At 40.6% G+C, this 25,698-nt stretch overlaps 1 protein-coding gene across 1 annotated transcript; it reads right to left on the bottom strand.

The window, feature by feature from the left end:
* Positions 1–6,610: 6,610 nt before the first annotated feature.
* Positions 6,611–24,891, bottom strand: elapor2a (endosome-lysosome associated apoptosis and autophagy regulator family member 2a). The gene is made up of 22 exons (XM_019888372.1): positions 24,577–24,891; positions 19,200–19,320; positions 17,780–17,969; positions 16,391–16,538; positions 16,153–16,242; positions 15,390–15,495; positions 15,146–15,298; positions 14,306–14,394; positions 14,053–14,233; positions 13,836–13,964; positions 13,487–13,577; positions 13,307–13,409; positions 13,000–13,137; positions 12,304–12,567; positions 11,168–11,341; positions 10,388–10,574; positions 10,228–10,324; positions 9,431–9,532; positions 9,055–9,181; positions 8,445–8,623; positions 7,991–8,162; positions 6,611–7,103 (listed from the first exon to the last, which is right to left on the bottom strand). The coding sequence occupies exons 1-22, from the start codon at positions 24,712–24,714 to the stop codon at positions 7,035–7,037; spliced, it is 3,048 nt and encodes a 1,015-aa protein (XP_019743931.1). The 5' UTR covers positions 24,715–24,891; the 3' UTR covers positions 6,611–7,034.
* Between the last annotated feature and the right edge of the window lie 807 nt (positions 24,892–25,698).

Genomic DNA, 25,698 nt, shown 5'->3' with positions numbered 1-25,698 from the left:
TCATAGAATCCCTTTATTCAAATGGCCAGTTACATGCACATGCATGTGTTCACCCAAGCAATAGTAGAAACAGAAAAGAGACAACAAACAATAAAACAATAAATTAATAACAAGGACAGTCGAAAGCACAAAAACAGTAAATCAAAAAAAATCAAGTCTGAGTCATACTGGGTCAAAAGCCAAAGAATAGAAATGAGTTTTGAGATGAGTTTTAAAGACGGGCAGAATATACTTGAAATAATACAGGAAAAATGTCCTACTCACAAAATGACAGTTAAAATATTACAAGACAAACACATTTTAAATTTACAAGACTCAATTGGTGCAAATATGGCAAAAAAAAAGTAGAAAGATTATGAATACTAAGCGACAAATAAGTCACATTTAACAAATGAAGTCTGAATCACCAAAAGACAATGAAACCTAATTCTCGGGAAAATATGAAAAAAGCGTTGAGATTATGAGGATATCTTGATAAAAATGTTGAAATATTGTGAGAGTAAAGCCAAAATATTAAAATGAAATCTAACATGGAAATAAAGCCAAAATGCTGAAGGGAAAGTCAAGTCCAACTATTACAAGAAATATTTCTGAAAAAAAAAAAAGAAAAATGTAAATTCATCAGATTCAAATTCTTAATGTTACAAGAATGTTACAATATTTATCGAGAAAAAAATCTCAATGTGACCTAAATAAAGCGGTGATATTACAAGACAAAATAAATAAAAATCTCAAGGATCAAGATGAAATGTAACTAAAATAGCCATAGTTGCATTATGACAGTGAAAACATCATGGAAAAAAAAATTAATATAAAATATAATATATTTGCAATGTTACAAAATATAGCGTGTAATGCTGCAATACAAATGTAGAAATAAGAGGAAAAAGTAGAAAAAAATTGAAAAAAGTTATATTATGGGGGGGAATAAATATCATCCTATCCATCTATCTATCTATCTGGCAATGGTTACTTCTTGTTCATTATTTTACAGAAACTGCCATTTACCTCCGATTTTGGCACTTTGACAAATATTTTGACTGACGAACTATAATGACATTTTTATCTGTAATTGAGTTACTCTCATCCTCTGCATAGTTTGGATCCCAGTTCATATAATCTGGGTTGCCTGAATGCAGAGCAACAAATTGGGATTAGAAAAAAAGGGTTTCTTAAAATAGTGGCATAAATCCAAACATTCATTAAATCAATCAATATTTCATAAAAGTTTCATTGGGACCCAAGCTAAAGCACTGCTTACTTTCTGAGTCTTCTATCAATAACTGAAAGTCACTTTTAGGCATTTTGGCCAAGTGTTGCACTGATGAATCAGAAAGTGGAGATTGGACTGGACCCGATGTCAAAATTGGAACCAGACCTTCATTTACACCAGTAGTCAATGTTTACAACAATTGAGTTAGCCCATTGTAATTTTCAATTGCTTCATTGAAATTAAAGTTGTGCTTGGAAGAACACATGTTGTGTTGGAGGTCGTGATGAGAAAATGAAGCTTCAGGTTTGCTTCATGAAGCAGTTGTATTATTTTTATTTATTTTTTTACTCTGTTAATGGCACTGTTGGTTTAAATAAAAGGGTTTCTGGAATGGGCAAGTCAGTGTGCTTTCAGCCCAACGTTGAACAAAGAGTGTCATCAAGAGGAGTAAAAAAAAAAAAAAGGTTCATGAAGCAAATTTGAGGCTTCATTTCCCCATCACGAGTTGGAGGAGAGACTAATGAGTCTTCGCTGCTTCTTCTTCTTATTTGTCTTCTTGTGTGTCTGTGATGTTTTCAATATGGCAATGTGCCTTATTATGTGTGTGATGGAGCTTGGGTGGAGACTGTAAAAGGTCACTTTTTAAACATTTCAAAACAAACAAAAAAGTGATCGACACTATGCCAGTTTAGTATTTTCCCTGTTCCTTCCTTCCTTGTCCACCTTGCAATTAAAAGCACATCAAGCGTCGAAGTGTTGATGATGCATGTTTGCATTGAGATTATTGAAATGTGCAGTGCAGTAGCATGTGTGAAAAGGGCAGTGGTGGCAGAGGAGGAACCCCACATTTCACAAACACAACAACACACAAAACAACCCAGAGTATGAAGAACAGACAAATAAAAAATAAATAAATAAAATAGCACAGGTACAAGACAAATACAACCAAAACACAATTTAACAAAAACACAACACAAACAACAAAAATACAAAAACACAAATACAACACATGCAAAAGAACACAAATATGAGCACCAGACAAATAAAACATGTAAGCAAGATAAAACAACTGAAACATAAGTGCAACACAACTCACCCAAAAACACGATGCAAAAACCTAGAACGCAACAGAAAAGTAGCACAAAAACACAACGCATACACGAAACAATGCAAATACAGTTTGAACACAACACAAAACACCTGACAAATGAAGCACAACACAGGCACAAGACCAAATCAACTGAAACACACAAAAAAACCCAACACAAGCAACATTCATAACACAAAACAAAAGCAACACAACCAGAATAAAAAATACAGCGCAGCACAACAACAAAAAAACAACACGAACCAAACATAAACGCCATCAAATCAAAAAAAACACAAAACAAGTACGAGAAACAAAGTCTTGAATGTCATGTGAGGAGGGCATTGAAAAAACAGGGGGCAGGGTGCTTTGACTGATGATTTCAGCCTTCTCCTATTTGAACATGCGAAGCGTCCTCCATAAAGCCTCATCACAAGTGAGAACCCCGCGTGTGATTCTTGACTCGGAGCTCAATTTTGCACCGCACGTTAAAAAGTGAACAAAAATAGTTTTTTACTACTTAAAGAATATTACCAGAGTCCGCCCTTTTCTCTCTCGGGCAAACACTGAGAAGCTAATGCATGCTTTTATCGCAAATCGGATTGACTACTGTAATGCCCTACTTTCCGGTCTTCCCCCAAAAAAATCATTCCAAGTGTTACAATGATGACAGAACTCGGCAGCGCGTTTCATGATGAAGACCGGAAAGGCAGGAGCATATTACGCTGATTTCAAAATCACTGCATTGGCTTCCTGTGTGCTTTAGGATCGATTTTTTTTTTAATTGCTTCTTAAATGTCTGAATGGTCTTGGACCTTCTCATCTCTTTGAACTCCTTTGACCTAACGAATCTTCGCAAGCGCTTGGAGGTCCTTTGGCTGCGGGCTTTGGGTCATTCCAGAAGTCAGGACACGCACACACAGTGAGGCATCTTAGTTTTATGGCCAGCGTTTACAGGATAGGCTTTGAGGAAGACACACTTCTCCAGAGGCATCTTACTGTCGTGCTTCACACCGTTAAACGGACTTTACTTAATATTGTATTTGTATTGTATTATTCTATCGGATAAACGTTGCCCAATCGGCATCCATTGCAGCGTGGTCATCCTGGAAAGGGGATTACCATATCTGCGGCCCCTTCTCAAGGTTGTTATTTTACCACCCAATGGGCTAATTTGAGTTTTCCCTTTCCCTCCTGTGGAGTTAAGGTCAGGGGAGGTTGTTAATATTTGTCAACTGTGGGCTTGTGAAGCTCCTTGAGAATCTTTTGTGATGAAGGGCTATGTGAATAACAAAAATAACAAACTTGACTTGCGGTATCTATTTCACACTTATCTAATAAACCGATGATCCCTGCACTTTTGATGATGCCGCGGACATGCTGGTCAGATGGTCAAATTGATATCACGAAGTGGAGTTCACGTTAGCTTGCAAGCTACCTGTGAGGCCAAATTGCTCAAACATAAACCAAGCAAACATTTTTGATATACTAGTGGGAAAATGTTTGCACAACCTTGACAATGAAGTTTTGCTTTCCATCTTGACTTTTGTAAAGCGATCTTGTCGCATTTCTGGTAGTGTTTGGAATTGGTCACTTAGCACCACTGGCACTCAATGATACATTAGAAGAATTTTTATGGAGGCCAGTGTGTGCCAAGACTAAGTGACCTACATCTTGTGTGTGTGTGTGCGTGTGCGTGTGTGTGTGTGTGTGTGTTTAAGTCTATGTGGGGTGGGGGTATATAAAATGCACACATTTTATGGTGTGTTCCTAAGTGTATGTCCAAGTGTATGCACATGTGAGTGCACGCGTACATGTGTATGTGTCTGCTTGCATGTGCATATGAGCATATCTGTGTGTGTGTGTGTGTGTGTGTGTGTGTGTGTGTGTGTGTGTGTGTGTGTGTGTGTGGCTAGGCACTGTAAGTGTGTAAATGTGTTTGTGTGTATGTGTACGCACGTGTGTGCCTAAGTGTGCAACATGGTGCTGTCTGTGCTGCCAGATTCTGGAAAGCGCTCCCACAAGTCATGGTGCGCTTCTGTGCAAGCTCAAAGCATCGCATCACACACACACACACACACACACACACACACACACACACACACACACACACACACACACACACACACACACACACACACACACACAACTGGCTTTGTGAGTGCAAGGCTCAGCCTTTCCTACAAAGATGCACCCCGCATGGATGGCGACGTTGCTACAGACGACAGCATCCGGCGTGTCTATTCTGAGAAAACGGAATAAAATGGGGGGTTCAGGGGGTGCGTGGGGGGGATGAGTGGCTGATGAGATTTTGGCTCAGTGAGCGAGGCTCCTAACGGGATACTTAACTCCTGTTATGCGTCTCACAATGATGCTGTGACCCCACACAAATTCCCAGACAAGACAGAGAAGCACTTGGACGACATTGCGGATGCAGAATTCCATACTTAAAATTTCAACAGTTGATTAAAAAATTCAGACATAGTGAACATGACCATTGAGGGAATGGCTGATGAATTGACCTTCGTGTAATTCGGCTTGATCCAATGCAATTTGTATTAAATCTACCAACCAACATGTTTCAAACCAATTTGTGGATGAATTGTTCCACACTAACCACAAATGTGCTGCTTTTACTTTTGACTTCTTCTGCTTTTTCTGAATTACCAAATTGTGACATCCTAAGAATGAAGGTGTGCGCGGCACACTGATTGCCACCCAAAAAAAATGTCGCATGTGCAGCGACTCTCATTATCAACTAAATTGCAGAAAAAATGCTGAGTGGCGAGTATGTTGATAGACGCGTCTCTTCAGCAACATTGGCAGCCCCTCACCAACCCTTTACACTCTCTCTCTCTCTCTCTCTCTCACACACACACACACACACACACACACACACACACACACACACACACACACACACAGGGGCTCCATTCAGAGTGCATGTGAAGATGCCAGTGTGGCTGGCTTTAATCTGTTTCCTAAGTGACGGCACTCCAATTAAAGCAGTTGCTGGCGAGCTGACCAACCTGCGGACAAAGTACTTGCTCCACCTTGCAAGACTCCCACAGCAAAAACAAAGGAGATTTGTTGTTAGTTTTTTTTTTTTTTTTAAAGAAGAAATCTTGACAAATAGTTTGTGAGACAAAGTGTGACTAAAACAAAGTTGATTAGCCTCCCAGCATAATTGTCTGTCATTTTCGTTACATTGTTGATGTTTTATGTTGTACATTGTGTTCCGTTGCATCATTGTTATTTTATGTTAAATGTTCTGGGGAGAAAAAAAAAAAGCTTAAATATTAATTTTTGGGGGAATGTGGGGGGACACCAGTTTTTCACTAACTTGGGGTTAAAGCACCATAGTTTTAAAAAAATGGGTTAAAATGAATAATAATAATTATAAAACAATCTATTTGTAATGGTCGTCAATCACACATGGATTTCTTCCTATCCACTTTTATCCTAAGTTTCCTCTGTTGCAGGGCGATTGCAATGAGGTTGATTTTTCCCTCGCCAGAGCAACCTCTGCCGGTAGATGAGGTCATTACACAAACTTTGCCAAATATAATCGACGAACTGAGTGTGGGAAGAAATTATCAGGACCTGATTTTCAGAGTAATGTTTAGTGAAATACACAAGCCTCATTTGGGCCAGTCATTATTTTTGTATTTTTGGGCGGGATGAATAAATTGTGTAATTCGTTCGGTAAAAAAGAAATCCAAATACATTTCAAAATCTATACACGTTTGGCTTGTTCTCCTGTAAAATCTGTTTTGTTTTTTTCAACCATATATATATATATATATATATATATATTACACATACACACGCACACACATTAAGATTCTATTTTTAGTACAGAAAATTGTCATTGGTTTCTAAATTATATGCTAAAACATTTGAATGCACAAATCATTTTTGTATCTGCAGTTGAAACCAAAAGTTCACTTACAGTATGTTTTAAATATATTTCTATTTTTTTTAAGCTACTGCCTTTAAATTATTCACAATTTGTTTGAATAACACAAACTCTTATTTTTATATATTTCTACTAATTAAAAAAGTATTTTATTACATAAATTGCTTTCCGTGGAAAGATTTGGGTAAAAAAAAAAAGATTTTTTTTTTTTACTATAAAATTGCTTAACTGAATGACAAATTATTTTCTTCAAAATATTTTGTTACTGTCATACACAGTACATTTCTAGAATGTCTGTCGTTAAAAAATTCAAACTATAGTCAAAACAAAAACCAAATATTTTTGTTTATTGTATTTTCCAAGCCTGCAAAGAGAATAAAAAGCAACCAACTGGGGTCCACTTATACATAAATAAGTCATAATTTATTTGAAGTATGCAACCTCATTGTTCACCTTGCTGTACAACAACTGGTGCAAAACAAAAACAATCACACAGATGACGAGTGGCAACAAGTGAGGTGGGCAGGGGAGTCGGAGGGTTGGGGGTCAAAACACAAAATCCCCACCTCATAGCTAAGTCCAGCAAAATACAGAAAATCACAAAATGACATAGTTCCCCAAGCTTACCCTGAGCTCTAACCCACCCGTACCCACTTCAAGGCCACTGTGTGTGTGTGTGTGTGTGTGTGTGTGTGTGTGTGTGTGTGTGTGTGTGCGCGCCCAGCAAAGCTCATCGAGGTGGGTGACTGGTTTAAAGGGGTCTTCACCAGTGGACAGCCTCCTGAGGGTCTCTCTCTGTTTATTTCTGCGATCTTTTAACTCCACACCAGGGCTTTGGAATGAGATGAGTTTAGCTGCATGTTTTCATATCTTTCTCCATTTTTCTGTATTTAAAAAAAAAAAAAAAAACATTCAGTTGGTCAAATAAAATAATACGGTGTTCCCTGCTATAAGGTAGATTTTGTGGATAATGTGTCGGGGAAATCTTTTTCGTTTAAGGATAACACACACACACACACACACACACACACACACACACACACGTCACGGACGAAGGACAGACCAGCAAAATAGGGTAAAGTGCCATCTTTGCGAAATCGTCTTACGGGCCAGCTGTAGTTGAGTGTAGCAATATAACGATCCTAATCACAAAAATTTCTGGAAATTCCCGTGTTTAATCCATGCATAGGCCAATAAATGTCTTGGTTGAATTCATGCTGCGAGTTCAATAATCATGCTGTTCACATTTGGACATCATGTGACTAAGACGACACCTAACAACTGATTAACAGTACACATTTTCAAACGGTAAGTGGTCGCTGATCTTTGAATGTCCTCAGCAGTTTACGACAAAGAAAACTGCAAAAGTCACAGAAAGGCACCCAAGTGTTAATGTTCACCTGTTGTGAATTTTGCTGTACAGACCCTTGTTAGAGAAAAAATATTGCAATACAGGTATTGCAAATATTGCAAAAATTACTGAAACCTTCCACATAAAAAAATTAGAGAGGGTCAATCTTGCTGACCTCTAAAGGTTATATTCTATTTAGTGTTCATCCAAAAATTTCACCTAAAAATTGAATATCCCAAATCAATGTTCCTTGCCCCTGAGCTGCATGTGTGAGCAATTGCGTCTGTCTTTCACCCTTCAGTTGCTCACCATTGTCCAAGGAATGCTCAGGGAAGTTTGTGTGAATGATCCGACGCATGGAAAATTCGAGGGAAGATTATCCTAAACTTATGAGTAGGTGTATAGCATGTGGCAACTCACCTTAGATGCTATGGCTTTGAGTTTTCTGAGCAACGAGGGTTTAGAGTAGACCACATCGTCATCCATGTCGCCATCGTTCTCGCCCTCCATGACGGCGCAGCTGTCGGCACCTGGTATGTCACACTCCTTGCTGTTGGCGGACATGACCAGGCGGGAGTACTTATACTCCAACCTGCCGCGCAGATGATGCACAGTCAGCACGGGGAGTAAACGGGGGTCATTGCAAAGCTCGGAAAAGGACAGGGCAGATGGCACAGACTCAAAGGATTAAAAAGGCTGCAAGTGAAGAAAGAGCAGGCAAAGGAAGTCTCTTTATTAGGTAAAATGTGTACATGGTATGTGAAAGGACAAACGGCATTCACATAAAGCGTGAAGATAAAAAGGGAGACACCAACAGTATTCACTGCAAGTGTGCAGACGAGATAAAATAGACAGATAGACAGAGATGGCGTACCGCTTATTCTTCTTCCAAAAGTAGCAGGTGAGCGAGACGAGGAGGACAGTAATGAAGGCACCCACTCCGGCGCAGAGCTGCACCCAGAGGTCCAGCCCTTCGCACGGCATCGTCTCCTTGTTGGGCAAACTCACACCTCCCATGCAAACCTTGGGCTCTGTCCACACGTACAACAGATCCTGCACACAAACACACACCAAGCACTCACGTCTGTCCCTTCAATCACAGGCATTAGGAACGACACCAATTTGCGTTTCAATTACTGATGTACAAGACGCACCTCAAACCCAAATCAACTGTCCCCATTGAAATGAATGGAGATGCTATTAAAGTTCCAGCCCCCCCCAAAATACACAAAAGTGTTTACAGTATGTTACAAGTTTTAAAAAGCACTGTAAAACGTGATATGTATGAAAACATGCAGTAATTACATACAGGGCAGGTGAGTCTTTAAATTAGGGTGCAAAGAGTACCGGTACTATAATTACTGATCCTTGCTCTATTTTGACCAAGAACAATTCATAATGAAATTTAAAAAAATGGATGGATGGAGTGTAAAAATAACAAGAAAGGAAAGAAAATATGATGAGACTGAAGGGACTCCACAAACCATTTGTCCCGCCTTGCAGGCTCCCTCTATGCGGTGGTAGTCGCTCTTGGTGCATGTGGGACACGCCCCGGAACTCTCCCACAGGAAGTGAAAGGTGCAGCCGTCGCATGTTCCCGCAGGACACGTACTGCAACAGACGTATGACCGCACACAGATGGATCATTTCTGGTATATTTACGGAAAGCGCTGCAAAATTTCCATGGGAAGTTAAGACAGAGAAATGTTTTCCAGATTTGACTGGGAAGCAAGTGTCATTGTATTCCCATAGAAGGCCATTAATTCCCATGAAAAGTGGAAAGGAATTTTGCAACCTTCGGTATCCATGAGCGTAGCAGTGGGAACCCGGTACATCAAACAGCGATGGCGACGCTCTTACCTGGGCACTGAGAGTTCCCCTTTGGCGCTTTTTGTGGGATTGCAGCGTACGGACACCACTGTGCTGCGGCCCGTTTCGCAAGAAGAGGTGGGCTCCAAAGACCTGGGCAACAAATATGACAAGCAAAAATCAGGTACACCATAAAAAAAATGAAGAGAGATCTTTTCACGATGACGTCAGATGTATTTCCTGGTAGTAAAAACAGTGAAAGTAAAATGTCTTGAATGATGATTCGAGCCATGTGCTCTACTTTCATGATTGCATTTGCCCAAATTTTGATTACTCTCATTCAGCTGACAAAAAGCCCAAAATGTAACATCTTGAGAAATTATAAGAAAATACGAAAATCGAAATGATTTTCAATTCATTAAAATAAACGAAGGAATTTTCCTTCTGAAAATGGTTTGCCAATATGTTTCACGAATCTGTATAATTTGTGAGTTTCACTTTTGATATTAAAATACTACAATAAATTAACTCTTTTGTGATAATCTCCTTCATTGAGATGCAGCTCTCGGTGTCTCTTTTTTTTTCCATGGTTGAATATGCAGGTCACAGAGACAAGTGCACAAAATAAACACACACACACACACACACACACACACACACACACACACACACACACACACACACACACACACCCTAATCATAGCATTAAAAAATTTCCCATCATTACCAGATACTTGTCATTATGTGATACCGAGCCTTTTTTAGAGTGTGGCCGCAATATACTTCTGCAAGGCCAGGAGGGATAAAACATTTTTTCAAATTACGAATAATGTGATTAAAAGGCTTACCGAAAGTAGAAGTGGACATCTGGTACTTTCCTGGAGGAATGGGGGAATAGATCCGGTCTTGCCTTAATACCAGCAAGTGTACTCTCCACCGTTGCGCCTGTTCCACATGACATCAGGTTTTAACATGTGAATCACGGCCATGGTGTTCTCTGTTGCTCACCGAGGAAGGTGTCAGCCAGGTTAATGGACTGCGAGGTGAGCGCCGTGTTGAAACCTCTCCCGCTGGCTGGGATTACGGTTGATTGGCAGATGAAGGTCTTGACAGCGTTACCACCATCACCGCGCTCGCTCAGAGAATCGCTGAGGGACAGATCGGTCACGTTGTCTTTGCATGAGGCCAGAAGATCCTTAAGAGGGGCGTGCGTAGAGGATAATAACTCAGTCACTGCCATGAAAATTTTTTTTTCGGTTACATGAAATCCTGATAAACTGTTCACTGCCACCTGTGGCACACATGTGGAAGAGGGTCTCGTCCAGCTCATATGAGAATATCAAGCTGGTAAACCACTGTAATTATGAATACGTATGTAAACAAGCACGTAAAATCACCATTTATTGAGTCCACAGGAAAACCCATCGAACGATACGTCGATATAGTGATGATCGTGGCAGCCCTAATTCTGAGTTCAAAAGGGAGTTTTGGGGGCACATTTATATGCAAATGACACTGTATTTCAGTTTTGTATTTTTGTTGTTGTTTTGAATGAGAAGGAAAACGGATGTGGCCTGACCGATCTCAATAAATAGACCTTTGAATCAATGAAAAAATTCTTTGTGGCCCATTGCGATCTTCATTTGAGTACTCCTGGACGATATAGTCACCCACTTTCTGAAAATATGAAGGTGCTGCACGTCACAGACTTTTTATTAAAACCCATGGGGACTGTCTGAAATTGTGAGGGGGAGTGGCCAGCTTCTATGCACTGCCGTGTCCTCTCACCTGTCCTCCGCACAAGCTGATGTTGAACAGGTGGAAGTACTTGGTTCCTTTGGAGGTGAAGCTTGGCCCGTTCATCAACGTTCCCACCGAGCCCAGCGGGCTGAAGTCAAAGGTCATGGTGACATTGCCGTCCGTGTGCGTGAAGTGACAGTCGCTGTAGCACAAGCGGTGGTCCTGGAACAGAATGTGAAGCACAAAGTACGTGCGTCAATGGCAAAGGTGGATGAGTTGTGGTTATGCGAAGGACTATAACTATTATTTTAATAATCGATTAATCTGTTGATTATATTGTTAATTAATAGATGAATCAGATTAAAAACATATTTAAATTTCCATTCCCTTATTCAAAAACAGAACATAATTTGAAATTGGCAGTGTACGAATACTGTATAAATGAATGATAATTCAGTTACTGGTTTGCTCCGTAAAAAGGCCAAAATGTTGACCATTGTTTTTCAAAGTAAAAACAAATGTTTTACAGTATATTGATTCAATACAAAGATAATCACTCTGCTCTCATGGAAGACGACATAAATCAGAAAAAAATCAGAATTTCAAACATTTTGACAATTTGAAATGGTCAACCGTAATTTCCGGCCTACAATCTGTTACTTTTTACCCCATGCTTTGAACCCTGCCGCTTTAAATGTGACACCTTTAATTTGTGGATTTTTACTCACGAGCTTCATGCCGCCAATACATTTACAGATAGTCTTGTCACATGTAACTAACGAAATTACTGAGCATGTCACAGTGGAGGAATGACACTGTCTGAGGTTGCACTTATACTGAACTTTCATATGAGTCTTGGCTTACTTGGCCTTGTATTCCGGTTAGAATGAAACCGAAAGACCAAACGAAAACAAAATGCTGTTTACATATGACATTATCTCTTCCGATCTGCAGTTTACAAAGTACATGCGCCACTTATTTTACGGCTAGATTTAGTTGTTGGAGCTTTAAATCAGGTGAGCTTTGTTTCACGATTCACTGACTTCATCACTAATTATTTTTGATTAAAATCAAATTTAGTGTAAATTATTTTTTGATCACCTCTAATTGTGTGCTTACTGTGAAAGCTTAAATTGTAACCCGACGTGTACACTGAATGTTTACATGAAGGGACAACCGCCAACCTTGCTGCTCAGGCTGCCCGGTCCGCAAGGCTTGCAGGCGTCGCGTCCCAGTGTGGACTGGGGGAGCAGGTAGGTGTCGGGGGGGCACTCGATGCAGCGGCTGCTCTGCGGATCGATGTAGTGACCCGGCGGGCACGGCACACATGCCGAGCTGGACGGCTGCGTGCTGAGGGCACAGGCGCGACACTCGGACGACACACCATCAACCGCGTTGCTCACCCAGATGGAGTAAATGCGTGCCACGTCGTGCGCGTAGCGACGGACCTACGCAACATACAACACACAAGTGTACATTAGGTTTGCGTGAATGGTCGAACAGATGTGTGCCATGTGTTTTTGCGAATGGACACGCATGTGTACATCATGTTTATTGGAATGGACATTCATATGTATTACTGAAGGTTTGTGCACATGAATAAACAGATGGGCCATTGTGTGAACTATATATACAGTAGGGAGCGAGACAGAGAGAAAGAGAAAAAGAGAGGGAGTGAGAAATGGGTGGGGGTGTTATTATATATTATCTGTTTAATCGATGTATCAATGTGTCGGCCCCACAACCAAGCCACATTGACAGCTTGATTGCCAGTGAAATCCCAAGTAAACAATGTAGGATGATTTTGAGGCAGACACGCGACTGGGGAACTAAAGTGAGCCTTTGAAATTGATTCAGCACATCAGCATTGTATGACTTACATCTGTGGGCTGGTTGGTCCTCTGGAACGCCCACGTGTAGGAAACCGAGGCATTTTTGGTCATGACGTGGGTATACGACTGTCTTGTTTTGCTGTTCTCCCATGACTCGACCACTGTGGTGCTTTTCCGGTTCACATCCTGAAAAAAAAACAAAAAATGTGTGTGTAAAGATTTAGATATGAGGGGACAGAGAGAGCGAGAGCGAGAGAGAGAGAGAGAGAGAGAGAGAGAGAGAGAGAGAGAGAGAGTCAACAAAGCACAAAATATTGCCCGCCCATGATCTACATTGTAAGGAGTTTCCCCTCACCATCATGAAGTAGAATTCACAGTCAGCGCTGCACACCGTCTCAAACTCAAACGTAATCCGGCCGAACTCCGTGCCCGCATGTCTGTAAATGGACGTTGGGAGCCTGGTGGAAGTCAGAGGAAGAAAAAGAGTCAAGACAAGAGGAGACGTGACAGTGAGTGACAAGTGCGACATGCTCACTTGAAGCCGGGAACATGGATGCTGAGGATGAGATAGTCATTATCCGAGCTTCCCGCGCTGCTCTGGATGTGATCGCGGGCCACTTCCCAGCCTGAAAGACGAGAAGGCACAATGAAGTTTTTGACTGGATTCAAAATGCAAACCCATATTTTGATATTTTTAGTTTGCAAACATCCTCCCCAGCCCCTGACACATAATATGAATTCAATATTTCTGCCTGCCCAAGATGCAGAGCAGAAATGTCTACCACGCATGCACCGTATTTCACCTTTAATTTATATAAAAAGTGGAATATGATGCCCGATTGATTACTTTTGTCCAACTCAATTTTTTTTTCTATTGTCTTCACCATTCATGCCGTCACACTTGGTGTTGCCCACGTTGAAGCAGGACGTCTTCATGTTGGCGGGAAGAACGTTCCACCATTTGTACTCAAAGCCTAGGGTGGGCTCGGTGCCTGCCGGGCATGGCTGACACGCTGGCGAGGGAAACAAAAATTAACAGATGAACAAAAATTGGAAGGGGCATGCTGAAGAAATTCAAGCGATGATGACAACGCTCTGTACGTTTCATGCCATCCGAGTAGGTCCCAGCGGGGCAGGGCAAGCAGACTGATGTGGCATTGTTATAGAAACCAGGGTTGCAGGGAGGGCAAGGCTCTCGTTCGCCACCTGGGGGCAGCACCTCGGCTCCGGCTATGTTCTCCAGGCAGATTTTGGGCTCGATCCACTTATATAGCACCTGCGTCTGCAGATACAGGGGGAAATACGTTGAGGATTTCCAGAAGGCAATTGGTTAAGGGTCGCTAGGTTTCCTCACCTTCCCGTAGTTGTCGCACGCTGTGTGAATGCTGAAAAAGTCTTTCTTGGAACATGGAGGTCTGGTTTTACACGTTCCAGATCCTTCATCTGCAAAATAACACAAGTAGTCAACATTGCCGTTCAATTCAAATCCTTCAGCGAGTTCGTGTTGCTCACGTTTCTTAGCTGTATCGGAAAACAAAGTATTTTGCCATCACAAGTCACTTCTCAGGTTGTTTTTGTCGTTTTATATTTTGAGATGTAAAAAAAAAAAAAAAAAAAAAAGGGGACAAATATTCATTTCAAACTGTGATGTTTCTTATCACAAAAAGGTTGTTTGCTCTGCTTTCTGGACAGTGACCGGTTATTTTGGTGAAAACAAAACCATGTAAAAATTACAATGTTTGTTCTTGTGAAAGAAGACAGTCTACTCTTTTCTTTTGGTAGGTTTGTTGCTCATATCATAATGTCCCAGAACAATATTTTGTAGATCTTCAAAGTTGAAATGCTCAAAAGAAGACTTGCAAGAGGTGGAATGATGTGTTAAAAATGTTTGGCAGTCAATGAGTTCAAGATGCAAAACCAGTCATGACTATTGGTCTCAGGTTTGATGAATCATGTTGCATCTACCCCTCCCAGATTGCGCAAAAATAAACTGCATTGCAAATTAGCGCGTTTTGGGAAACACAATCCTGGGCACACCCAGTTAGTAGATCAGCTTACACATTTGCATGCATGACAAATCAAGTTTGCACCCGTTTTTACCTTTCGTAAATCAGACCCTGTGTGTGTGTGTGTGTGTGTGTGTGTGTGTGTGTGTGTGTGTGTGTGTGTGTGTGTGTGTGTGTGTGGGGCCAACCTGCATACTGCGTGGTAGTGTCACAGGGGGAGCAGGAGCTCGCCCCGTGGCCCGAATAGGTGTCCCGAGGACAGGGCTCGCACGAGGAGGAGCCCGGCACTCGGCTGAATGTGCCCGGCTTACAAGGGAAACACTCCGATGTGTAGGCCACACCTGGAAATGGAGGGAAGAGATACAAGGGGAATGGATGAATATTTGATGGAGTGATAATTGCAAGACGAAAAGCTGAAAATAAAAGACAAACCTTCTATGTGGACATTTTTCAGCAACACGGGTTTCACTGCTTTGTTGCCCACCGTGACGGCACCTGTCCTCCAGTACATGATGTTCGTCCCAGACTTGAGGTTGACCTGGTGAACATAGTACCCCCCCCCCAAAAAAAATAATAATGAATGGGCAAAATTTGAACAAATATATTCTACCTAAACATGAAAAACAACTGAACAATTGCACTGAACAGTATTAAAAAACAGTAAGCACAGTTTGACTCAATGATTCTTTTGGATACTACATGAGGGAGGCTACAAAACACTTCCGGTACCACACTTTGAGATTTGCTGACTGCTCCGAAAGATTATCCTGAACTGATTCTCCTGTGGTGTGCGGTGTATTGCAAGTGATTTATCCTCCCCAATCTGCTCGAAAATGGTCTAGTCCAACAATCGTAAATATTTACGATCGCAAATCCTTAAACAAGTTAGACCTTCTGACAATCTGGCCAAATGTGACCACTCTCCCCCCCCCCCTCTTCTGATCAAAATCAGCAAAAAACTGATTATGGAATGTCTCTAAAAGATCATCTAGAGCGATTTGTGTTGTGGTGTGTTTAGAGTGACTTTCCTTGATGCGTGTTGTGAGAAGAAAGTGCCTTGAGCACACTAAACACTATGAGAGGAGTATGCACACGCGTCGATGTTTTCCTCATCGTGTTATTGCCTTGTCTCCCATTCTAAAAATCAATTAAGATGTAAAAATCGGTACGCTTTTAAATGTACTTTTAATCTTACCGTGTGGGTGGCCCACTCTCCTTGGCTGGTGACCTTCAGCCATTTAGTATCTGCGGCCTGATCCAGCTCTTGACACTGGTCATTCTGGATCTGCATTCAACACAATTACATGATTAGATTTTTTTTTTTTTTTTAACCCTCATCAACAAACAAGCTGGCCAATCTGTCCTTCATAAAAATCCATTGCGGCCCTTGAGCACAAAAGTCTATGGACAAAATGTGTGCGTTTGCGACTCACAAAGAACTCAAAGAGCAAGTTGTTGTCTGGGTACTGGTACTCAAAAGTGACGGATCCCTGCTTCTTCAGGTGGACCGAGTACACCAGCGAGACCGTGCACTCGTCCCGGTTGGACGCCAGATAGCTTCCCTGTGGCACCCAAGAAGAGCTGCGGGGGCATGAGGGCATATAGCAGGTGAGAGATGAATGAATGAATGAATGAATGAATGAATTTTCACTGGATTAGAAATGGCACAGCTATAGATACAACCATGAATAAAACATACCAGAAATGCATCGTTATTTCAAGTAAAATTTCAAATTGTTGGAAAATAGCATCTAAGCATTTACTATAAGTCTCCGATTTTGCTGCATTTCAAAATCTCCTGCTGTATAGCTTACAAAACAGGAGAAAATATTGTAATGATTTTTTTAAAAGTGTATTTTACTGGGCTTGCTTTTGTTGTGTTCTCAATTTTATTGGGCATTTTCAAATTTCGGGATTTTTTTTTTCTTTGAATTTTGCAACCACCAACATACCATACATGGTATATTAACCATCCCGTTTGTTCTTTCTTGTATTATACAAAAGAAATGTTCATGGGTCATTGTGACCCGCTCCCTGTTTAGGCATCAAAAAAAAAAAAAAAGAGCATGGAGTAATATTTACTGTTCAGTCAATTTTTTTACTTTTTCCCCCACATTTCTAACCGGTTAATTTTATCCCACAATGTAACAGGGGCGTGAAATACAGAAGCCTCTGGGAAAAAAAATATACGATCATGGAAAACATTTATTTCACTAGTCCAATTCAAAACCTGACACGTAAATATAGTCATATATTGATTAACTGCAGAGTGAAATATTTTGCAATATTATTTTTGCATTATTTTGATGATCTAGAAATTTGATGACAACAACTTGTACTGTAGAAATAATCATGCAAAGAAATTAGGTGGCAGGAATTATGTTTCACGAATCTGTACAACATAAGAGTTTCATTCTTTTTTTATTTAACTGCAGTGAATCTGCATGTATTTGCGTTTCTGTATTTATGACTTCACCTATTTGCAGATTTTTAGGGGGAACTATCCTCCCTTGTCTGCTGAAAAGCTCACCTACCATTTTGAGATTTATCGAAATGCGCATGTAGGGATCAGTGCTTTCAAATTAAAAACAACAAGAAATTAAAGTCAGCAAGATTTATTTTTTCACTTTTCAAACGGGTCAGTTTGACCCACAACAGGTCTAAATATATCTACGTGGTGATCTCACAAGAGGTGAACAAGAGGGGTCTCATTTATGCCATTTCCTTCAGTGCAAATGTGACATACTGGCTCCCGTTGTGTTTCATATAGGTACAGTAGGTGTCATACGCCCACAGACAATCATGATGCACGTTTGCGTCACCTGTTGCATGTGAGGTCACCGTCTCGGTGGGCGCCAATTTCTAGGGTGGTTGCTAGGCTACTGAATCCTGCCGGCATGGTTTCCCACTGGTCGAAACGGATGCCACTGCCCAGGGAATAGCTTCCCGCCGCGCAGCGGGTGCACTCTTGGGCCGACATCTCCAGGAACTCGCCGGCTTTGCAGGAAAAGGCTACAAGCACCAACACAAAACATGATGGGATGACAAATGGGATTTTTCACCATGACCTCACGCGTACTGCTGGGTGGCAAAAGGATTAGGATGCTCGTCGGCGTTTACTTCATTTTTAGTGCATTCATTATGGCCATAGGGATAAATCTGTGCAGTTGAGCGGAGAAACAAACATTGGAGGAAGTGAAGGAAGTGTTGATGCAGCACAGGACAAACCTGTTAGCAGTCATGTCTAACAACTGGTCTCACCGCATTAGTGAGCTATTTAACAAGCTTTATTTCCTGCTTCCTGCTCCACTTATTTGACCTAAAAGATTTGATCATGTCCTGCATATGCCGTAATCACTGTGTTTATTTTTCCAAGTAAATAATGGCCTTCTTAGCTTGCCCGAAAAATGCACATTTTTCTCAAATTCTTCTTGCAATGTTAACACTATTCTTCGAACATGAATAGTGAGTCGTGGTAACAATATGACTTTTATCTCAAACATGTTTCTTTTTTTAGCTCAAAAATGAACTCAAACTATAAAACTTCAGTTTCCTAATACTGGTAATACTACCAGTACTTTAATCTCAATTTCATGACTGTAATCTTAAAAATTGTTACCTTTTTATTTTGAGAATACATGTGTTTTCTCTCAAAAATACATCAATTAATTCTCATAATATTGGTTAAATGACCAATATGTTATTCTTGTAACATCATGGCTCTTTTCTGAAAATACATTTTTGTCTCAATAAAAACTAGAAAACTTTTTATTTCAAAAATGTGAATTTGTATTTGGAAATGGACAACAATTCTGTACTATTACAATTTACAATAAGTGTCGAAAATATAGATGTCTTCTTATCTCAAAAACAAAGTTTGTTCTCCTAATTACAACTTTAATCTGATATTAATTGCTGATCACTTCATACGAATCAATAAATAGACAAATTCCTTTTTTAAATCTCCCTTGTATGAGGAAACCAGCTCCTCTTTTTAGTGCTGCGTTCATTGGCCTCTGGCTTTGGAGACGCTCCAAACAGAGTCTGTCGGGATGCGTTTTGGAAAATTCTGGGGTGCCGATAAGGAGGTGCACGCATGCACGCGCGCGCACTCACACACACACGCACACGCACACGCACACACACACACACACACACACACACACACACACACACACACACACACACACACACACGGGTCTAAAACAGATGGTCACAAAACAAAATATGCCAGCGACTTACTACAATCTGTGCCGCGCACCGGCTCGGGTAGGCCGACACAGGCCCCAGGGTTGCGCGGGATGGCTGCCCGCCACCGAGAGCCAGAACTGTGACACTCTGTGTACTCAAAGTAGTAGTCCTCCTGCAAGAAAAAAATAAATAAATAAGAAGAAAAACACCACAAATGAATATAACAAAGCATGTAACGCCCACAATATTAGGTATCATTGTCTGTTATATTACAATACCGGTATACCAGCATTAAATATCAATATTCAGGATGGGACAAAATATGGATATCACATGGTATGATCTGTCTATTATGATACAGTCTTGACTAACCGGCCTGAAACTTGTTATCATTATCTATGTGTTACAATACTGTACATTGTAAATTTCCCCATTGTGGGACAAATAAAGGATATCTTAATCTACACCAGCATCGACTCTCAATATTAGGAGTGCAACAAAATACCAACATTACAATACATCACAGTGTTGTCTGTTGTGATACAGTGACAATATCAAATATAAGATGACGTACGGTGACGCGTCTGTTGGGACAAAATACTCATATTGAAACGTATCTTATGTTTGTCTGTTATCATTCTCACGGCCTCAAATTTGATATCACGATATACGGTATCATTGTTGTGATACACCAACAGCGTTATCGCAGGTGCCTCTCGGGCTTGGCAAAGCAATAGCTCTCCTCCAATTGTGAACATGCATCTTCGACAAACATCAATTTTATTGCTAGTTATAAACAGCATCAGATGGGTCGTAGGTGCAAAATAACGTTCATATGGGCTAAATCAATTGAAAATGTATTGAAGTCATTTCTCCAAGACCGTTCAAAAAACCGTTAAGGGTGGAGCTTATCCGTACTGCAGCTTTTAAAAACTCAGCCCCAGGGCCACTTTCGTGCCAGGGCTCATTACGCATCCCTCGGTACAGTCCCAGACAGCAACCCCCAACCATTGTGAAACTCTTTGTGGTGATTGATGGACTTCTACCTGCGGTAGCGCAATGAAGCTAATGCTAATGTGACTGACTTTCTATCACATCAACTTTAGGCAAACTATTATCTTGTTACAAAAGCAAATGTACTTCAACTGCCGTTATACAACGTGTGGTACAGTACATGCTTTTAAGTAATGATGGTATAAGGACGTTATTACTTGATCAAATGGTGTTTTTGTCTGACCAGTAGTTGGTTAAAACGTTGTCATATTTAATTGTCACATTCATGCCGGACTGTTTTTGGTTCCCAAAAACAAACCATGACTTTAGGTTGTATGGAGTTTGCATATTCTCTCCGTGCCTGCGTGGGTTTTCCCCGGGTACTCCGGTTTCCTCCCACATTGCGAAAACATGCATAGCAGGTTAACTGAAAACTTGATATTGTTCATAGGTGTGATTCTGAGTGTGAATGGTTGTTCGTCTATGTGTGCCCTGCGATTGGCTGGCAACCAGTTCAGGGTGTCCCCTGCCGACTGCCCGAAGAGAGCTGGGGTTGGCTCCAGCACACCCGCGACCCTCGTGAGGATAAGAGGATTCGAAAGCGAATGGATGGATGGATGGATTTTGTATTGATTGATAGACCCATGTATTTACTGTAAGCGTTTCATGTTTTATATAAAGAGAAGGAAAGAATTTTTATGGTGCCGTTTTAAGTGTAATAAAATGATGAGATTATTATGACTTGTGTACACAATTGTTAATGTTTAGAGTACATGAAGGGAAAATCTATTTACAAACATCAGCCAAATTGCAGACAATTTTTGCCAATGTTAGAAAGGCTATAATTGGCCGATTTAATCGGCCGTCAGATGAATCGGTTGGGTTCTAGTCAATATTGGCACACCAGCATCGAACATCAATATTGTTACTGTTTCACATGCATCAGAATTATCTTTATCATAAAATAGTATTTTGTTAATGATTTTTTTTTCTCTTGGGGTTTAATACGTGTCATTGCATTTTATAGATGCCATTTTGCTTTTGTGTCACTTTTCATCCGCTGAAAATATTACATCACAGTATGTGCTGAGTTACTATCAGTGTGATATAGTAAACAACAATCCCAATCACAGGCATGCAATGAAACTGCATCAAAACTGAACATGATTATGTTGGTAGACTGTACCTAAGCAAGTGTCTCGGATGTGTTGGATTGAGCAGAGAGGAAAAGAGAGTTTGCATTCCCTCCTCCACCCTTTAATGCAAGTGAGGCTGTTAGGTTTACCGAACAATAAAAGATAATAAAATAAAACAACCTCAAAGTGCTGCCGCTGAGACAAACTCGCGCTACAAGTAATGACCACTCCTTTTTGTGTATCTGGAAGCACAACATTCCGCCTTCCCGTCTATGGCAACAACTGTTTTGACGGCGGCGTTTTTTTTTTTTTTTTGCACTGTCATTGATTTTAATTTGTTTGAGGCAGAGGCGATTGCTCTAAGACTGCAAGGGAAGCTCAGCTTCCCCTACAATGTCAAAAAATAAGTGATCAAATTTATGCGTGTACATACAATTGTGTGTACATGTCATTGACTAAATATGCGCTACAACGCGCTCAACTTTTGTTCTGAATTAGCTTCTTCAGACTGGTTACGACGAGACTCTCTTCTCATTCATTCCCGCAGCTTCACTGTGCTTTAAACTGTGTGGACGCTGAGTGTCTACAGTGCGGACGCTGGGCGTCTCGAGAGTTCAGAGCCCGTTGTCCCAATGCATTGAAACGAGACGAGTCATTGGATAAATGCTGGTTTTGTCCACCCCACCGGACGCTCAGCGTCTCTGGGAGTCTATGGACAGTGGGCGTGTATCAGCTGGCCCGGACGCTGAGCTTTTCTGCATGATGATTGGATGATCTGTCTGATCTCTTTTTGATTGACAGCGAAATGAGCCAATCACCGATCTTTTAATGTATGCATCCGTGGTAGCATCTTTCAATTCTCATTCTGTTCGAAGTTGAACTGCAGACTTCTTCTAATCATCTTAGTGACACTCTCTTTGTTGAAAACGACTAGCGACGAATTAATCTTTTATTTCTGGTGGGTTTTATTGTAGTTGCTGTAGATGTAGGACACTAGTTAAGTGTCTGGAAAAGAAGCCTTGTTGGTATGACAGGGTCACAGATAATTTTCTTGAAAAGGAACGGAGAGTAGAATTCACGTATAAATAAACGGACACATTTTGTGATGTCGGGCAAAATTGAGCTTCCCCTCCTTGACAGACCAGCATCCGCCACTGGTTTGAGGAGTATTTTGGCCACGTTGAAAAGGGTGGAAAAAACGTCATATTATTAAAGTAAAAAGTTGTGTGTTTTAAAACCATAGGAATCAATCTTGAAACCATGACATTGTTCTCATATTACAACTGTAACTTCTAAAACAAAAAAAATAAAACATTGTTTCAAAATGCCGAACTTTCTCATAAGATTAAAAGAATAGTCATAATAATAATAATAATAATAACATATTACTGCATTTTTTAAAATCCCCAAAAACATTCTTCTCAAAAACGTGACTTTTATCTTGAAAATGTAAGACTTTTCTAATTTTACTCTTAAATAAATTTCTTCTACTTTATTCTCATAAAATGATAGTATTAATTGTGTAGTGTTACCTTTCTTCTATCTAAAATGGTCACTTTTTTTTTTTTTAATGCGACTCTGCTGCAGGGCTGATTGATGAAACGATTAATTGAGTTTTTAGGGCAGGCCAAGTTTTTGTTGTTCAAATACAAAAAAAAGAAAAGAATCTTTCTCTATTTCTTAAAGGTTTCTGTAGTTTAATGCATGTGCGTCTCTGCTATCATGGACCATTTAAGTTGACTATATGGTAGTGAACATACGACCTACTGAACACTTTTCCTGTACAGTTTTCCTCAGTCATGTGGAATGTGTTCTGATTTGCAGCATTACCCAAAGAGGAAATAACAGCCCACTGCCATGTATGCTTTAAAGCACATTCATTGCAACCAAAGGAAGGAGCATGACCATTTTTTTTAATTGCTTCAAACGGAGACTACCACAGAAGGGAGCCCGAAAACGACCTTAAAACTGCATTTTGAATTTGTCTTTTGCTTTTCTTTTTCAGTGAAGGGGGGGATATATATATATAAATGGAGATCTTTACTTTTACTTCAAGGCCAAAAATGCCCAACCCTAGCAAGAGTGATTGCCTTCAGGAATGCTGCCCTTCAATCTCAGGGACCAGTGTGACACCAGTGGGCTTCAGAGGAGGTGTTGAGCTGATCCAGAGCAGTTGGACAGGGAAAAACAGTGCATGCAGGAAACTGATAAGCACACAGTGGCCCAAGTTCAACACACTGGAGCGAGGAAGCATTCATGAGTCATGTAATGGCAGTGGTGTCCAAATTATGGCAGAGGACCCATTTGGGGCCCAGTCCTGTTCATTTATCATCAGCCTGTGGCATAGAACAAAATGAACAAATGACATGGTCCGTGTTATTTGCCTCCATTGTACAAGAGAACTTACTTTCTACGGTGGATGGAAAGGCAAGAGAAGAGATGTTTGCACACTCGTTTAATAGAGACCATTTCTACATTTGCAAAAATGCCTCAAAGCTGCAGTATGTAGAACAAAATAGTAACATTTTTATCCATAATGCCCTGATGAATAAGGATAATTTCGAAACAGCTTTTTTCAGTACCTTCTTATTTTCCTCAGCACGGATTGTTCTTATTTTGGTTCTGAACATGGAGATATGAGTCTGTTGCTGCTTAGTTCAGGCCAAAAACACAAAATCATGAGAATGTCTCCATAATAAATAGCACATATACATATATATATATATATATATATATATATATATAAATAAAATTCCTGAGCATTTCTTTACCTACACTAACAAATTAGTTTTACTGTGATAAATACAGTGACCCTTCAACATCGTTTTTAACGAATTTGAGGCATTGCTCTGTCCATTTTTTGCCTTGACAAATACTGTTGGTTCGTTACATCCACGCAGAACGCTCACCTGTGCTTATGCAGGAAAAGAGAAATTGTTTTGGTGGGGCGATTCTGAGTAAGGGTATACTGTATCTATTAATTTCAGTAGGAAACATTTATTTGAGATATGAAAGACTTGAGTTAGAAGCGTGGTCACAGAACGAATTACAGTCTTATCAAGACACCTCCATAAATTAAAGTGAAAAATGTCAGTGGCCCTCGAGAGAAAAAGTCTAGATACCCCTGTGTTGTTGTGATGATCAGGACTTCTCCTCTGGAAACCGGAAATGAAACGTTTTTTTTTTCCTCAAGGGATATTGGACGTCACACGCAGCCCAATCAGTGCACAACGGGCAATGAAAGGTGGGAATAGGTGAGGAATTAAGCGTGGAGCGTGAAACAAGTGCGCATCACTTACCTCCGTGCATGGCCGCTCTTTCTCGGCCCCGTCAATTATCGTCAGTTCGCAGCAGAGGAAGATGACGACGGCGAGGAGGGGATGTTTGATGTGGATGGTGCGAGCCCAGCTGGCAACGAACCGAGCCGGCGAGGGCATTGTTGAGCATCCAAAAAGCAAGAGCGATAAATAATCAACGTAAAATTAAATGTTTTATGTTGTTTAAATGGCATTCAAGCGCATGTTTTTGTCGTCCGCCAAATTCTCAGGCTCGCCACCTGCGATTATCCTCGGACAGCGCTCTCCCGTGGAGCTTCGCGTCTGTCAAGTTAAATAGGGAAAGTAGGACTTCCGAGTACGACTTTTCAACATAAAACATTAGAGGCGGTCCTTCTTTATTTTACACTAGCCGCGTCGTTTTGTCTGGTTTCATTATACTATTAAAATTAATATGACGATACGTAAAGTGGCATTGTAATTGAAAACAGTCAATTTAGTACTGTAATACAACCACGTGTGCTTTATTTCGAAGGCAAAACGCTCACGCAATCTAAAGTGTTACCGGTTATGCTGCAGTATCTGATTTTAATGTGTGGCTCGCCACAATCGGGTGACGCTTAAAGTGACGTTGACAAAGGAAAAAACCAAAAAGTAATTATCTTACGGCGAACAATGCGGTAATAGACTCTCTTGAAGACTGCAGTATTATCGTGATAGTTTAAAAGAGAAGATCATTCAACGCAAAATAAATATTGTAACAGACCTCATTTGGATAACATACCATCTAAAATAGTCCCTTAATTTGAGGTCGTTTTGCGTGTGTGTGTGTGTGTGTGTGGGGGGGGGGGGGGGTAAATTTGTCATTGCAATATTCGCGTTGACCACGAGACGTCGGACAAGTCCCACAAACAGCGTAGTTCAATATGGATAGCATTAACTGACTCAATGGCTCAAGTTTTGTTATTATCATCACCAGGAGAGTTAGTTATGGGACGAGTAGAATTCTAATTCTACTCGTCCCATAACTTTGAGTTGTAGTAATTGTGGAAGGAGGAGGATGAGGAGTTGTAGGATTGCTGCCAAGGGGCTAGTAGTAGCAATAAGAGGCGGAGGAAAAGTAGGAGTTTTAGTCGGATGAGGAGT

The sequence above is a fragment of the Hippocampus comes genome, unplaced genomic scaffold, assembly GCF_001891065.2.
Source record: "Hippocampus comes isolate QL1 unplaced genomic scaffold, H_comes_QL1_v1.1 scaffold112, whole genome shotgun sequence".
Classification (NCBI taxonomy): Eukaryota; Metazoa; Chordata; class Actinopteri; order Syngnathiformes; family Syngnathidae; genus Hippocampus; species Hippocampus comes.
Note: the sequence above shows the minus strand (reverse complement) of the source record. Positions and strands in the feature narration are given on the sequence as shown.